We start from the raw sequence: 17,231 nt of genomic DNA on the forward strand, positions 1-17,231 counted from the left end.
TATTAACACATCTGATTGCAAAAGAACTTCATGGTAGAAAGGAATTTGAAATATTTGGCTGGAAACACTTTTTAGGTCTCAGGCTATCACAAAAGACAATCCGACAGAGCACCCAGAAGCACAACCATTACAAATATTTTTGGGATCACTGATATTTTGATTAAACAAGAGCAACTTAAGATTCTTCCAAGGTGTATAAAATCAATGCTAGCTACCATTGCAATTAAATGGAAAGCATATTCTGCTACCTTTACTCTTGATGGAAAATTCAGGTGGTTCTCGGTGCACAATGTGGTCCCATAAACTTCCTTAGTATGACCAGAGTCAGAAACACGGCAGGCTAATAGACATTTTGGTCTTAGAAACATAAATCCAAATTTGCAAAGGTATTTAAAATTCTGTGCCCACTGGAGCTAGCAGAAGCTAGGCATACGTTTTGTCAGTGGAGGTCTTTTCCTTCTTAGAATAATCACTGAGAAACACTAAAAGCTTGCAGATAATCTCTCAACATATTATTAAACTGCAACTTGGCTAAGAAAAGCTTGAGAGTATTCAGGTGCATTTTACCAGAGAACTGAGATTATACCTTGACCATGCTACACTTTGAGACATAGGATGGTCATCGTTTAAATGCTTTGAACATAGAAAACAAAGCATACATTGGCTGGTTATATGCATGTTTTGATTCCTGCTCAATGGGAAGAGGAACATTTACCTTAGGGGGGTTGGCTGATTTCTGTTTGGTTTTTGTTTTTTCTTGTTAGTGAGTCAGGCACATAATGGTACAGCGTACTAGATAGATACTGAGTATTCAAATGGACCTGTAAGACTTCTGAAAGTCCATCTAATATGAAAGACTGCCACTTCACTATAATTTTACTTTTTAACAGTCCACCATGGGCTCACCTGTACAACAAAATTAGCAATAAGCAAGCTGTGAATTTCCATCACGTTAGATACTATGTTGCAAACTTTGTCTTCTGTTGTTAAACGTCCATTTTGCAGACTTACACAACGATCTACCTTTTATGACAAGAACCAGTACTAAAGAATGTAATATAAAACCTTTTTAACTACATTTTTATCAGTCTTTCCAGAACTCGAGAGAAAGAAGTTCAAAGAGTAGAAACCTGAAATGCTGGTGTTATTATGTCATTAAGAGCTTTGCCGTTGGCGTTTGGAGACAATTCACTTCTGGGACCTCCGCGTGGGCGTTATCTGCTTTCCTACAGAAATGCTTTCAGTGTCAAGGGTCCTTCCTCTCCAACGTATAGCTTTGTTACCCCGCTCACAGCGTTTGAACCGAAGGCGAAACCACAGCTCTGAGAAACCCCGCGAAGCTGCGGAGCTAGCAGGAAAAACGTGATCTCGCTCAGCCCCCAGCGCCTGCCGCTGCTCGCTTCCTGCAAGCGGCAGCCGCCCCCGGCCCCAAGCGCCCAGCGTTGCTCCGAGGCCGGTCCCGCGGGCGGCAGCAGCTTCACAGGGCCCCGAGGCAGGCCCTTTGCTCGCCTCCCCTCCCTTCGCCTCGCCCCCGAGCCCAGAACAGCCGCGGCGGCCCCGCCTGCCGCCTCACAGCGCTGCTCCATCGCACCATGAAGGTGAGTCCGGAAGAGGGGGGCCCCGGGCACCCCCTGCTCGGGGCGGGTGGCACAGGTCGTGGGCCCTGTGCGGCTGCCTCCTGACGGGACTTCTCCTTGCAGACCGTCCTGAAGTGGCTGCTGGGGCTCCTGGGGGTTGCCGTTGTCATCACGGTCATCGCCGTGCCCGTGGCTCTGCTCACCGGCAGTAAGTCCGCCGCCGGGCTGGGACGGAGGGAGGGAGGGGTCCCCGAAACTGCCGGGGCTCGTTCTCTGCCGGCCTTGGGGGGGCTCTGCCCCCGCACGGGGGTGGGATTCGCGGTTGAAGTTTTGCTGAAAGTTTGTACTCGTGCGTTGGTAGGGTTGGCGCTCTGAAACTGGGAGGTACTTCAAGAAGGTGTCTCACTCACCTAGAGGGCTTGGGGGAGAAATTAAAAAGACGCTTAATTCTCGTGTAAACTTAGAAAATGCTAGTTACAAGTATTACGAGTTTCAGCACTTTTTTCCTAGCACAGCTGAAAGCTGTAGAACTGGCAGTAAAATGCCAACTGTTAAGTTCTCTAGGGTGTGTTGAAGAGATAAGATTATACTTCTTCTGATTTGCTTTGTTTGCACAACTTTTTATTTGTTAACATTTATTGAATGAAATTATACAATGCTGTTACAGAGGTCAAAAAAAAAAAAAAAAAAGTAGGAAAAGATTTGGAATGTGTTTTTGGACTCTGATCAGTTTGTACTTTCCAGGTTGACATTGTAGCTTTGATGTTAATGTAAAACAGCATTAAATCTTCATCCAGCAATACATTGCTCCCACCTGGTATGGCCAGGCTGCAGATTAATGACTCTCGTTATGTTCTCATGATTAACAGCTGAGCTGTATAATATGTAGAATTCAGCATTGCAAACTTTAAGAAGTCAAAGTATTTTCTAGATCAGACCTCTAGTAGTCTTAAGTTTGTTAGGTTGATCCCAGAAAGTATGAAGATATGTATGTTGATCTTTTTTATGTGTTCAGAAGTAAATATAGCAATTGCTTATGTGTATAGGAAGATCTGGTGTTTATTTTTATGTCAATTAAAGAAGCAAAATTTGTGTCACTGTACTGTTCATATGGCATAGCTTACATATAAATCTTTGGCGATTCATCTGTCATTAATAATATCACAGCCATTAGTAACCAGATTTTCAGAGTCCAGATATCTGGTTTATTTATCTTCTGGGCTTAAAATTGCATGAGTGGATGCACTCTCCTTTCTGCTAGTCTTTGAGTGCTTTTTGCCGCTAATCTAAAAAAGCAGATTTTTGAGGTGACAGAAAATACTTTAAGAAGCTATGGAAATCACAACTGAAAAGATCTTAATACTTTATCAGATGCATGCGTGCATCATTATATAGTGCCTAGCCAAAGAATTCAGTGTACAGGCCTCTACTCTGCTGAAGGGTTACTACTAGTCTACCTTAATATTAATGCTCTATCTTACTGAAAATCAAATGTGTCTTCTTTCATAGGCTGTAGCACAGGAATCCTTTTCCTGTAGAAGTGGCAGCAATTTAGAATTGGTCTTTGAGTTCTATAGTTAAAAAAAATTAAAGAAGCACCTCTCTTGTATGAAATACAGAATCCTACCATACCATCAACCTTGGCTTGTGCCACTTTGTCTATTGTGAAAGAGTAAGGCAATGTGTCAGTCTTTTTGCTAATGGCTGAAATTAATGAGTGGGAAATTATCTAGCACATCTAGGTAATTCAGTAGATCCATTTGTCTGAAATAAGGACAGAGACGGAGAAGTGCCAGTTTGAAAACTTGAAGTCCTGACTTTTCCCAAATGAGGTCAGTTGTAACATCTGAATAATAACTGTAACTACTGCAAGTTCAGGAACTTTTGACTGAAAGGTGCTAAACCTGTGTTTCCTGTTAGCTGAGAGTATACAGGTAGTACGCTTATAACTAGCTCTTCATATGTTAGTGCACTTTGATTACACTGTTCCTATGCATGAAGTCAGGATGCATGAGTCAGGTGAGGATGTCTTCTGGGTCAGTACAGGAACTGACCGGAGTACAAAATGAAAGGTGGCAAAACTGGAAGGAAAAGCAGCAGCTTGCATGACTGTGACTGTGTGAAATCAAAGCGTGCTCTGATAAAAGGAACTGTAAATGCAGTCAAATCTTTATTTCATCCTAATGGTTCAAGCATTGTGCTGGGAGTGAAAATGATTATTGATACACATAGATATTTTGAGTTTAGATTTCTTACCTTTGGTTTTCGCCTTGCCATACTCCTCCATGTACTTTAATTTCATAAGCTTATTAGTCATGCAGCACAAAATTAGTTTGATAAATGGGCTCCAGTGTTTTGAAAGGTTATGGAATTTTGACACTCCAGAGGTGTTCTGGCTTGTTGGCTGGATGATAGGCTTGTGAAATGAAACGTGTTACTTTTGTTTCTTCTCTTGAAGCCATTTAGCATGGGCTAATAATATAAGTACTTCATACTTATATTTGCAAAAATGTTCCCTAATTTTGATTAGGGAACAGCAGCCCTTCAGTATTTATCTTGAGGGTCTTGTTTTGCCACCTTATTTTTATATTTAATAAAATATAGGACTGCTTGCATCAAACAGTTTAATCTCGAAGTAGCTCCAGGAGTCAGTCATATTTGAAGTCTGTTGATGAAGGTGTTGTTATGCCTTGAGGAGCTCTTCAAGAGGTGACTACTGTAGCAACTGGTTACCCTTAAGGCATGAATATTTTCTTAAAACACGTGGCCTGTCTGCTCGTGACTCATTTCTATATTTACTTACACTTCTGTTTTTTCTTACTCTAACTTTTTATACAAAAGGCAGTTCAAAATATCCAGTGGCCATACGCCATTACATCTTCTCTAGAAGTGGTTCTGGTGGCCAGCTGCTCAGGAAAAGCCAGGAGTGAGAGGATGCTGAGTAGAAAGGAGACAGTGTCATATCTAGTATCATTCTGCTGCCACAAGAAAGTTACCAACAACACAAATAGTATGCAGACCTGTACAACTGTCTGGTCACAAATCAGTTTATTTTACCCAGACATCTAACTCTGGGAGTGAGATATTGACTAAATGAGAAGGTTTATCACTGTGATAGGTGATACTGTGCATGGGCTGCTGTGCTTTGTTGAGAGGAAATGTGCCTAGAAGAGGTTGAAAAAGTGTAACGGGTTCTGGGAAAGTTAATGACTTTGAGGTGTGTGAGAGGAGAAACTTCATGAATTTGAAATCTGACTAGTGAGCTAGTTTTTACTAGTGCCTGGAAAAAAATATAAATAGAGATAAGGATTACTGGCAGCAAAAGTCCAATGAGTTCTTCCTGTCATCCTGGATTTGAAAAATGTTGGGACTGCTGAGACAGCTTCTCGGTTCAAGGACTCGAGAGAGATGAGGTTGCAGATCTTCCTCACAGCTAGTTTAATGTATAACTGAGAAGAAGAGGAAATTGAAGCCTCCAAATAGCTCTTATTGTTCTTTTGGGGATGGTCACATATCAACAGTCTTACCCTGTTTATCCTATCTGCAATTTGTCCTATGCTAAGCAGATTTGTGACTGGATGGTGTGGAGGAGTATCTATTGCCTATGTCAACACCCTACTTGCAACTGAAAAAGATGTTTAAAAATACAGAGATGTCTGGCTGATACACGATTCATATTTGAAGACCTGTGCCACAAGTTGAATTAATCTGGTAGCTGTGATCTGTCCCAGTTTTCTTGGGAATAAGGAGTCTTGTATTACCATGATTTGTGAAAGGCCTTCGTTTTAAAGGTGTTCAGGGAGAAAGCTGGACAATGTGTAAATGAATTTTAACCTGTGGGTTAGAAATCGATCTTTGAAGTGGAATTTTTTTCAGTCTAGATTCAAAAAATAAGGTTTAGACAAGAATCTTGAGTTTGTGTGTTTTTAGGGAAGCATTATATAAACAGTGAGCAGATTTCCAGTAACGTAGCTTTAAATGACTTTAGTCAAAATCATGACTGAAATTCTCTCCAAAGTTGTTAGGGAGATACAGTAGGTTAATAAGCCAGTCTGTTGTGAACATACTGTAGATTTGTCTGACCAAACAGTCTCTTATTTTGAATCTGATTGTGGTAACTGTTCCCTTTTCCCCATTTATTCATACACCTTGCATAGTATTACAGGATCCTCTTAGTCTGAATGTTGTTTTGAGAGAGACACAATTGCTTGCTCAATTTCATCTGAAATTTTTCTGTCCTTTGAAGGAAGGTAGACATGTTTTCCTGCTATACGACCTTGACTTCTCTAGCTGTCATTTAACTCTCTTATCTACCCTAATTTGAGAGTTGAGTAATGCATATAAACAAATTTACCAGCAGTTAGTTGCTATCTATGGAACACTTCTGCTATTTTTATTTCCTTAGTTTGCATGAGATGGGGCAAATCCGGGAGGGATACCAGAGCTATTGATTATCCCTCTCTGGGACAATCTCCGCAGCCTCAGTGATACCTAGGGAACTGCCCTAGGTTGGTGTCACTGCGTTGACTGGTTGGTTTTCTCTTGGGCATCCTGCATCAGGTTTCTCTTCTTGCATCTCTCACACTGCTTCTAAACTACATTCTTAGATTTCAGATTGTTCTAGCCTTTGTTCTGCTGTCATGTAAAAATGCTGATACTTTCTCACCTTCTCTGTTTTGTATCATTTCTCTATCCCTTTCTTTCTCACTATTGCTGTCGTGCTTGTACTCGTCTTTCCCTTGTGGTTCTTCAAGTCTTTCTTGGTTGTACTGAATGTGAGTAAAGTTTCCGGTGTTATTACTTCTATAGCTTTATCTCTATTTTTAGCTGGTTACATGATTTCTTGCTCTATTGCATGGTATATAGAAATTTTAAAAATGTGTCTTGACGTGGGGGAATAAACAATACATTCACCAAAAGTAATTTTTGGGTATTGTGCTGTGTTGCACCACAAACTTCATACAATAGTTAACTGTATTTCCTTAACTCCTTTCCTAACCCCTTACACCTACAGAAACCAACTCAATCTTTCTAGTGAGAAAAAATGAAATGGTTTCAAAAATAAAACATAAACCTTAAGTTTTTGCTGTTGTGACAGGTATTATGAGGTAACTATTTCCAGTATATTGTTATAACAGTGGTAAATATGTATGTGTTCTTGGGGGGGGGGGGGGGGGGGAGGTGCAAGAGGGGGAGAATAGGGCAGATATAAAGAGCTAGTTGCTTGGAATGCGGAAAATAACCTCTGTATGAGTTAGACAAGAAAGCAAAATAGCAAGAAAATTCAGCTTTCACAGACTCTCTGAAGAACTGCAGTGAAAGAAGCCATTTTGCTAAAATATGAACATATATTGACCTGTATCTAATCTTTAATTGCCACTAATAAGTTTTTGAATGTCAACAGGTACTTCATTTTGTCAAAATAAGCCTATTTGACACCTTTTTTTTTTTTTTTTTCAAATAGAGTCTAAACTAAAAGAACCAAAATGCAGCAGAATGCAATATATAGTCAGTGGCATAATGCGGATAAGTAAGAATATACTGGTAGTGGTCTATCTTGCAAATTAAGAAAATACTCCAAGTAGAACTTTTTGACTATACCCTTACAGCTTGGCGTATGTTTTCATATTCAGTTACTATGTGGAAGGTGTTGACAGAAAATGAAATTTTAATTTTGTACACAGCCAACAAATCTTAATTGTGGCCTGATTTTTAGTAATGAGACCTCAGCAAAATATGTATGTCACCGGGGGAGAAAAACATTCAGCAGTTTGGAAAAATCCCTAAACCTGTTCATCAGCCACCTGTCTTAAATTGCTCCTCCTTTTCCAAGAGAGAATTTTGTTGCTTTCTGAAGCCCTTCTAATTGAAAATGACACTTACTCAATTAGGAAGGAGAGAAGTGATATTCCCAACTAGACAACTGTGCATGAATTTCAAATACACACTTGTTCATAATCCATCAAATTAAATATTCAGTTAATATAGAATAATTAACCTGAGAAATTAATATTCTCATGGAAACATCATGAGCAGGAAATCTAGACTGGTGATTTTTAGAACAAGCAAATTTCACATGGAACTGAGCAAGCATTTCTTTTTTAACCTTTGATGAGCAATCTTAATCTAAAAGCTTTGTTAAGGCTCTTGACTTTTACTGCAGCAATAGCTGTGCAGTCTGTGCTGTATATAGGTAATATGCTTATTGTTTGGAAATAAAAATAAAACCATAATAGCTAATATAAATGTCTTCCCGTCATGTTCCATATGTCATATTTATTCAACCTACAGAAAGATACCCTGCAGCAATCGTTGAAGTATTTTTTGTTCCCACCGCCCCCCAAGGACTTGTATTCTTTTTTCTTCTTCAGCATATTGAAAGAAGAGGCTGTCTGTTGAAAAGTAGCTAAAATACTGGAAATCTCAAAATTGATGGGGGCAGGTTCTTACCCTGACTGATTAGTCAGAACACCTGTACTGGAGTGTTTTTATCAACTGATTTTATCCTGGATCTTTTGATTTGCGCTGATAGTAACAACAACAAAAAATGGAATGATAGTGCAAGTTGAAATAATGAGTGCTTCCCTTCTTTACTGAGTAGATTTGTATGACAGCAGTGTGTTGTGTTTTTTAATTAATAATAATAATAGAGTGGGGGGGGAAGCAGGAATTTCAAAAAATATATGTATATATAATGTGTTATTCGAACCTTTTAGACTTTGAGTAAGTAGCTTTTGCACTACAGCCAGTAAAAAATAAATATAGAAAATGACAGTGGCACACTGGAGCTGATGACCAATCTCAGATACTTAACTGCATTCAGTTTCACTAGTCTTTTCAAAGTAATCCAGTTACTTAGCTTTAATTTTGCAGTCAAAATAGTGATGTCACAACAATCATTAAAATACTTAGATACCTTGATGAAAAACACAGGAATAAATATTAACCAGCTATTTCATTATAAACTTAGCAGTATGCATTAGTGTGTTTTGTTTTTTTTTTTTCTTTAATCAGATGGTAATTGACAATTTGAATGATTTTTCAGTTGAGATATTTCTCAAATTTAAGTTTCGTGATAGGTGATTCACTATGGAAGAATCTGGGACCAGAAACAGCAAGTCTTATGTAATAAAGTACAGCAACCACTTAATTTTAATATATCATTCAAGAGCTGTACATCTATTTCCATGGATGCCACATATTCAACTGGATAGCCATGCCTGTCCACCACTCTTTGATGAGCATGTACATCTTTGCTGTACACAACCAACCCCACAATCAATGTCTGATGCAAGTATTAGCAGTCTGGGTTCTGCAGCTAAGTTCCAATGTGTGAGCATCGAGGGGAAAGGCACTAAGATCACTTCTTTTCAATTTTTGAGGAGTACATGTATATATTTCCTGAGATAAGAAGGATAAGCATTTTTTGTTTATTTTTTCACTGTCAAAAAGGTATTTTTATTAAATACAAGGATAACAGCTCTAGTGTATCCTAAAATAAAATACCAACAGAGAACAGGCATTCATAATTTTTGTGTTTATTCAGTGATCTCATCAATATTCCTTTAGTTTACAATTGATTAATTTATCTTGCAGTAAAGCTTTATTGCCTTCTCAGTGCTGGTGCTTCACACCTGATCAGCTAAAACACATCAATAACAAAAGACACTTGTTTTAATAGTCAGGTTAGGAAGCTGAGGTGGAACAATTTGTAATAATATCAAAATCTCTCTTCTATCTCTCTTCTTTCAGAAAGTACTGATTCACGAAAAACATACACTCTAGAGAATTACCTGAACAGTGACTATCAGTACAAAACACATGATTTGCAGTGGATTTCAGGTAATTTATTTCTATACATAGCATGAATCTGAATAAAATATACTACCATAAACACATAATACTCAGAAATTACTACTATATCCTGAAAAAATGTTCAGTTATTTAATGGTACTTTTACAGAATGATGAATAGCTCAAAGAGTTGTGATTTCTTTTCCTTAAATACCAGATAGTGTTCATGTTGAACTATTTTCTTGTATTGCTAAAAAAACATATTTACTCATATTTACTTCTGTGTATAAGTATATTCATATAAGTGTGTTATACTGTGAAGTGTCAGCTTCCTGTGCAGGCTATCAGGAAACAGGGACATACATGGCTCTTTTCCTGCTGCATATGCCTCGTAACCCAAGGGAAAGAAGTGCCAAAAAGTTGAGGCTGTCAGCCCAGTTTTGTGAACGTTATTGTGCTATAAGCATCCTTTCATTACAAAAGGTGGAAAGAAAATTTTGACCAGATTATTAAATTTTATTTCCTGTGTAACAAAAACAAAAAAGATAAATGACTGATAAACGTTTTCCTTCTTGTTTATTGGTATCTCTCTTGTTCTTACAGGAAATCAGTATCTTCACAAAACAGCTAATGGGGACATCCAACTTTTCGATGCTGCTACTGGAACATCTTCCGTAATCTTGTCAAATACAACATTAGTATGTTGACTTACATTTAACATATGCAGACTTGGGGAAGGTATTAAATTTAATATTTTATTCTACACTTTTCTCTGGACTCAGTGCTTAATGTGTTCTCTTTGCACTTTGTTGACAGGACAAGTACAAAGCAACCACAGTTATATTGTCCCCTGACCAAAGGTTTGCTCTTCTGCAGTACAGCTATACAAAGGTACAAATAGACTATAATTCTCTGAGAATGAAACTGGGAAGTGAAGGTTTGGGAACAACTGAGCAAGAAGATGGTCTTGGAAGTAGGGGTTGTGGAGGCTGAAAGAGTGTGTGGGAAATGCATGAGTTTAGATGAATAAGATGGATGTCTGTAGGGGAACACTGAAGTCTAAACAGACAAGAGGAGGAGGAGATTGATAGTGACTGGCTAGAGGCATCAGGCTTGGAAACTAGAAGAGAAGGGTATCAAAGACCTGTTAGCTTGGCAGAAGAGAAATGACTGTGTGAGTAAAGCCAGATAAAAAGTTAGTGGATGGAAAGATATACGGAGAGTGAAGCTGGAGGGTTAATCTGGGGAGATAAACTAGAATGGAAGACAGGTGTGAGTGTCCAAGGAGTTGTGTGGGTAAAGGAGAAGCAGAGAGGTGACAGGCTACTATATATGTGTATACTTGTTACATTGACAGCAATGTAACAGCAGGTCGCAAAAGTCTTATACTTTTCCAGCTACCCTAGACATCCCCTCCACTCATGATTTGTTGTTCTATTATATTTTATTTGTTGCAATCATAAGAGTTAATTTTACTTTAATGCTGAAACCGTCATTTAACCTTTATGTAGTAGTAGGATTGAAAGTTATGTTGTTATTAATATTTATTGCAAGAAAAGAGAGTAACAAAATGAATCATGAGGATGTGGACACTTCTTATGTAATAGCCATCTGGTTGTGTAGTACTAAGATATTGTTTTATATCTTCTTACAAATCTTGAAGAACTATCATAGAAGGTAGCATTATTGTAGCATGTCAACACCGTGGGCTAAATCAAACCTCTTCGGCTCCTCATAGTGAGTACATTTAAATGTGTCTGCATTATCATCATCATCATCTGTCTCTGTAAGTGCCCCCAGTGATACAGACTTCAAGAAGAAGGTTTCTGAGAGAGAGGGTTTATTTCTGTGACAATATGAATGGAAATAGGAACCCAGGAACTGCTACAGAAATACTGCTGGAACTTGTGAGGACTACTAAACAACAGGATGTTAAGTTAAATAATTCGGTATTATTGTAAAAGCAGGCAGAAGACAATTGTGCCAGTAAGGCAGAAGGAGAGGGATTAACTGTGGATAGCCTTGATAGTCTGCCATATAGTTACAAGAATTTCTGAAAATCTTCAGCATATCTGGCCTCTGTATTTCTGCACTTAATCAGTCAGTGACCTCTATCATAGTACTTGAAGTGATGACCCCAGAGGACCAGTGATTCTTTAGTCTTTTCTTAAGCCTTATGGAGACTTACTACTCTTGTAGTTTCATTGTGTTATATCTGTCTTAAGCAGAAATGTGAGGCAGATTTCAGTGATAATTCAAGCTGTAAGAGATTTGTGTCCTGGTGACATTTTTGTTTTCTTAATATTAAATTAATTCTTTTGCAGTTGTGGAGGCATTCCTACACAGCTTCATATTACATCTATGATTTCAATACAAGGTTAGTAATTTTTCCATGAGATATAATTTTAACAGTATTTTTCAATGAAGTGAAATTTTACTGATTTGTGCTATTTGTTTTGTTTCTGTTTTTTTCCAGTTCCATCTTAGATGAAACACTACTGCACAATAATACACAATATATTTCCTGGTCTCCTGTTGGTCACAAACTGGTCAGTAAGGATAAGTGAAACTTACACAGTCATTTATTTTTCTATCCATGACATAGAAGCTCACATCAACTGTGCCCTTGGGATTTTTGGATTTACCTACTCCTAGATGAAGTAGCTGAACTAGATTCCAAATTGACTGGCTACAGTTGCTGGAAATATTCAAATATCCCTCTGTGTGTTTTGTTCTTCGATGAAAAGGCATTCCTGAAACTGGTAGTGGCCCATAGGAACTTAGTGTTTTTTATAGTGGCAGACAGTAGCTAACCCCTTTCAAAGACAGAAGCATTATGGCTGTCTACTTACTCATCATTTTGACTTTTATCTGCTAATTAAAACAATGAAACCTTATTTGATGGATGAATGTAACAGGGATTAGAGGATCAAAATGTACTCTATCTCACAGTCCTTTTCTGTTTAATCTCCACCCCAATCCATAGTAGTTTTGATAGTCACTGTGTTTCTAAGGCTTGTGCATTCCCTATGTGGATGTTGGATCTGACCTAAAGAGCAGTCATGAGGTGTTTATGCATTCTTATTGCTTGTAGTATAGGGATTATGGAGCCCAGTCACAGCAGCAAAGGTTGTTGAAAAGAGCTTTCTGCATCTCAGAGGGAAACTCTAGAATAAAACACTGTTGTTCAGTTGTTAGGGAAAAATGGATTGGAAAGGGAGGCAGATGCCAAAAATATAAAGGAGTTCTGAGTGTTACTCAGAAATAGACCATCTTTGGAGATCTATTAGTGATTCTGAGACTCTCATCAATATTTTACCAAAATACTCTTTTGATGGAGGGACAAATAAGTAAAGACAAACAACAAATTACTGAAATAAGCTTGTATCTCAAAAGGAAATTAAAATGAAGGCTTTCTTGACACTATAATAGTGCCACTTAAACAAGATAGTTTGCTTTTTTGGGGGGGGTTTGGTGTGGGGTTGTTTGTCTTTTGTGTGGTTTGTTTGTTTGTTTCCATTTTGGCATAAAGTCAGGTTGCTATACTTGCTTTGTTTTAGTAATTAATGTTTGTTAAGTATCAGTGATGTTTGGCCAAATGCAAATTCAAAAGACAGTTTTTGCCATCTGAAGTAAATGTAAATAGCCCATTAAATGTGGCAAAGGTGGGGAGCAGATTAACTGTAACAGAAATCATTATCACAATGATGTTTTGCAGGCATATGTTTGGAATAATAATATTTATATAAAAGCTTCACCAACAGCAGCACCTGTGCAAATCACTAGCGATGGAGAAGAAAATAAAATTTTCAATGGAATACCAGATTGGGTTTATGAAGGTAACTACATCAAGCACAATTTACTTTGCATATGAATACAAAAACTTGGTTTTGCTATACCTATTTTATTATAACTGCTATATCTCATTTCTTATCATTGAAAAGTTCAAAATAATGCAAGTCTGCATTTTCACAGAACCATGTGTCCTTACCTGAGCTTTATATCTCTTTAGCGTATCTAAGAACAGAAAGGAGTTAGCTTAACTTGCAGCAGGTCACTAAAAATTGTAGTGTGTGAATGAGCTTCATGTAATAGATTATGAGCACTGATTTTTTTCTCGTTTCAGAACTCCAACAAGCATTCCGTGCTTTGGTACTTCAATTAAAAAAAAAAAAATCCCATTAAAAACTAATGAGAACAATTCTTCAGATATAAGAACCAACTTTTCAATTGTAATTTAAATGCATTTGCATCTCTTTCAGAGGAAATGTTTGGCACACATTCTGCTCTGTGGTGGTCTCCAAATGGCAATTTTGTGGCATATGCAAGATTTAATGATACAGAAGTTCCTGTTATAGAGTATTCCTTTTATTCTGAAGACACCTTGCAGTATCCAAAGACTATTCGAATTCCATATCCCAAGGTCTGTGTTATTTATTTAACACAGTTGTTCAACAGTTTCATTAAGGGAGTAGTCTCATTTAATCAGTTTCTGCTAATGAAAATATTGTCTGTCTCTCCTCAACAGCTTGCTGTGATTACTCTTTCTGAAGTCAACAGCATCTGGCAATATTAAAGTATTTATTATCTCCAGGGGAAAGCAAATAATAATAATATTAATAATGGTTTGTTGTTTCACCACAAAAATTTTGAGAGGTGGCAAGTAGGTGTTGAGATAATGAAAGATCTTAGGTAAAAGCATTTGGCAGTTCCATGTTATATTCGTGTTGTGCATGGTATTGAGAATGAGATCTTCAATCAATGCTGTTTTTTTTCAGTTCTTGTATGCTTCGTATGTTGGGACGAAGGGGAAGAATTTGCTTACAGAATTTCTTTGCCCATATCTAAAACTCTTTGAATTCTTGCTGTGAGTGAAAACTTTTGTGCATGCAGCTGCTTCTTCACTGCACGTGACTGTGCTCATTGCTCATGGCACAGTTGTTACTGACCTAAATGGTGTGAGTGTCAGAGTCCAATATGCTGCAGATGGGTTCTTTCAGACATTCCACACATGGAGTGCTTAATGTTTAGTACAACACTTACCTATTGAAGTTATTTGATGTTCCATGGTATTTTGATTTAGCAGAGAGATGCAGCAATACACTTAAGACATAATGTAATTACAAACTTCACTTTGAGTACAACAGTTGCACTGCACTCTCAACACAAATAGGGTTCACAACACAAATAGGGTTCTTATTACTGGTATTTATAATAAGTAAGTGCACTGCTATAATGCTGGGCATCCCCAGTTGCCAGGAAGGAACACATGGGTTGAAACCAGCTCAAGCCCATCTCTTTGTTCAGCATTTTCTGCTCACCACATTTTTTCTATTCTGTGATGGGGAAAGATAGCTATGTATCTCCCGCTGTGCTGGTCTGGCCAGCTCAGGAGGATAGTTGCACTCTTGATTAATGGGCAAAACAGCTGATATAGGCAGCTGATGCACTCAGCTGATTCAGATGTTTATCTGGAGTAAAAATGACCCTCCAATCCCCTTTGTGTTGAATTCAGCTTTCTCTGTAGCAACTGTGTTAGGTCTCTCCCTAGCCTTCCCCAGCCTTCATGATCATGTTGCCTTTGCCTGTCTCCTTGGAGCCTCCTCCACATGGAGTCATTGGTGGTCACAGCAAGCAGCTGGGCTTACTGATAACCACAGGGATTCTGCCCTGAGCATGCCGCCTGTGAAGAGATGTAGGTGTAGCAGGTGTGGAATGAACTGCCAAATTAAGTAGCACCTTTTATTGCAAGCCCTTACTGTTTGAAGTATTGCTGACTTCTGGACGTAGGTCAACTACAGGTAGTTAACTGTTACCATGAGGACTTCGCTAGCTAACTTGCATTTCTAGAGAAGAAGCCCTTAGTGACACAGTTACATTGCTGTTAGAACCTATTAGCACTACATTAAAAATAGTGGGGTACATGCTGCAGCCACAGCTTTGATTATGGTATAGGTGGCTATTATATAATCAGTTAACGTAAGGTATCAGTCTCCATGAAGAATCACTTTTCTGTCTGTTAACATAGCATCTAATTCACTGCTAGATATTGTGTGGCATGTGAGACGAGACATGGTCAAATATTACTGTGGGTACAGCAAGTCCTGTGTAATTATGAATGTTTCTAAATGTAGTAGTCTTCCTTATCTAGAATCACACAGCTAGCACTTTAATTTTTTAAATAAAGGTAAATTATATATTTACCTTAAAAACTGCATTTGGAAATTCATCTTTTCATGTGTTTCAAGTTAGTTGATTCTACCTGACTGTCTATAGTAATTTCTTTTGTCTATAGTTTCAAACATTTTTTTTTTTTTTGTCAGGAATATTCTGTTTTTGAAAATACAACGAAATATTTTATTTTTAGGCAGGAGCTAAAAATCCAACAGTGCAGTTCTTCATTGTGAATACCCTGGTTCCTGGTTTTGACTCTGCTGAAATTTCTCCACCTGAAGAAATAAGATCAGGGTAAGAAATTTTGGTTGAATGTTTGCATGTTTCCTTTGGTGAAAGAGGAGGAGCTTTTATGTGTGACTACCCTACCTTACTTCAGTTTATATTGTCATTTGACCCAGTCATGAGGCTCTGGTAGCAACAAGATTTACCAGAGAAAATCTGCACACAGATTATCCTTCTAGTGATTATATATAGATGGCATATTCCATGTATGTTATATTCAGAATGTGACAAGTTCTTGGCTCATCACACTCAGTGGAGTCTAACTATGGTGAAGTCATTTCACAGTACAACTTTAATGTGAGCAAGTTTTGGTATAATCAAATTATAATGTATGTATTCCAATTCACTGGAAAGAGGGGAGAAAAAAAAAAAAACTTAATGGAAAGTGAAGATTTGATTTCATTGGAAGCAGACTTCTTGCTGAGGCAAGGTATCATGGTTGTCTTCTGATTTATACTTAAAATGTTTGTTTTCTTTGGAAACATGGTGAAAACCAGCACCTCTCAAAGTAAATGGAAAATTGTATTTCTCAAAATGCCACTGGAAATGCACAACATGATATAAATGTATTTTGTAAAGAGCAGCTAAATTGATTTAAAATGCATGCATATGGGAATTGGTATCCTAGATCTTGGTTTTTATTTTCTCTTTTTAACAGCATTGTAGTGATTTTTAGAGGTTTGCACTTACGAAGATGTTTGGTGTGGAAGCAATCACAGGGTATATTGATAAACTTTGCGGGGGAGGGGGGAACAGGCCTGTTAGGTAGTGCATGAAGCTTCATTTTGTACTAGATGACCAAAAAGTTATAATTGGAATATCGATGGTATTTCATATCAGTCCTCACCAGTATAACATCTCTGTGCTAACTGAAATACACAAGTTTCTATGAATGTTGTTCTGTACCCTTATTAGGATATTTTATTTTTTGACAAGGAAAGCTTCCAGAATCTGGAATGGCTTTGTTTTGCTGCTTTAGGACGGTAGATGAAACTTGTTACTTTTTGTGTGAATGTCCAGCATGAAACCCATGCAGCATTTAAATACCACTTGGCATCATGGGTACAGGGGGTTCTTGTTGGTCAACATGAGGATGAAGGCAATGAATGCTGCTTGTCTGAAATGATTTGCCCTAAAAATAAGAAGTAATCAGAGTAAAGAATTCTGGGTGGTGATTGCAGGAATATCTTTTCTAAGCAGCAAATGAGGAAGGGCTATGTAAAACTGCTATAATGTATTCTTCAATGTAATTGAAAATTTGTATTTCATGGGTTGTTGAAAACTGAAGGTGCATTCCTAATCTCTGTAATAAACAAATATTTATTATACTTACAAGCATTTCTCTCCTTCTGTCTTTTCCTTTCTTTTCCTTTCTTTTCCTTTCTTTTCCTTTCTTTTCCTT

General features: G+C 37.8%; 1 protein-coding gene across 2 annotated transcripts in view; it reads left to right on the forward strand.

Annotated features, from left to right (window-relative positions):
- Window positions 1-1,315: 1,315 nt before the first annotated feature.
- The window catches only part of DPP4 (dipeptidyl peptidase 4), a 39,556-nt gene continuing 23,640 nt past the window's right edge, over window positions 1,316-17,231 (forward strand). For both annotated transcript variants that reach the window (XR_014317723.1, XM_082762959.1), the window contains exons 1-10: window positions 1,316-1,598; window positions 1,701-1,785; window positions 9,330-9,419; window positions 9,974-10,068; window positions 10,187-10,261; window positions 11,695-11,747; window positions 11,847-11,919; window positions 13,089-13,209; window positions 13,633-13,793; window positions 15,738-15,838. Coding sequence is in view for 1 of the 2 variants with exons in the window: in XM_082762959.1 (XP_082619085.1) it covers window positions 1,593-1,598; window positions 1,701-1,785; window positions 9,330-9,419; window positions 9,974-10,068; window positions 10,187-10,261; window positions 11,695-11,747; window positions 11,847-11,919; window positions 13,089-13,209; window positions 13,633-13,793; window positions 15,738-15,838 (860 nt within the window). In the remaining variant the exon portion in view is untranslated. The remainder of the gene's footprint in view (window positions 1,599-1,700; window positions 1,786-9,329; window positions 9,420-9,973; window positions 10,069-10,186; window positions 10,262-11,694; window positions 11,748-11,846; window positions 11,920-13,088; window positions 13,210-13,632; window positions 13,794-15,737; window positions 15,839-17,231) is intronic.

This window comes from Aythya marila (genome assembly GCF_965140915.1).
Source record: "Aythya marila genome assembly, chromosome: 6".
Taxonomy (NCBI): domain Eukaryota; kingdom Metazoa; phylum Chordata; class Aves; order Anseriformes; family Anatidae; genus Aythya; species Aythya marila.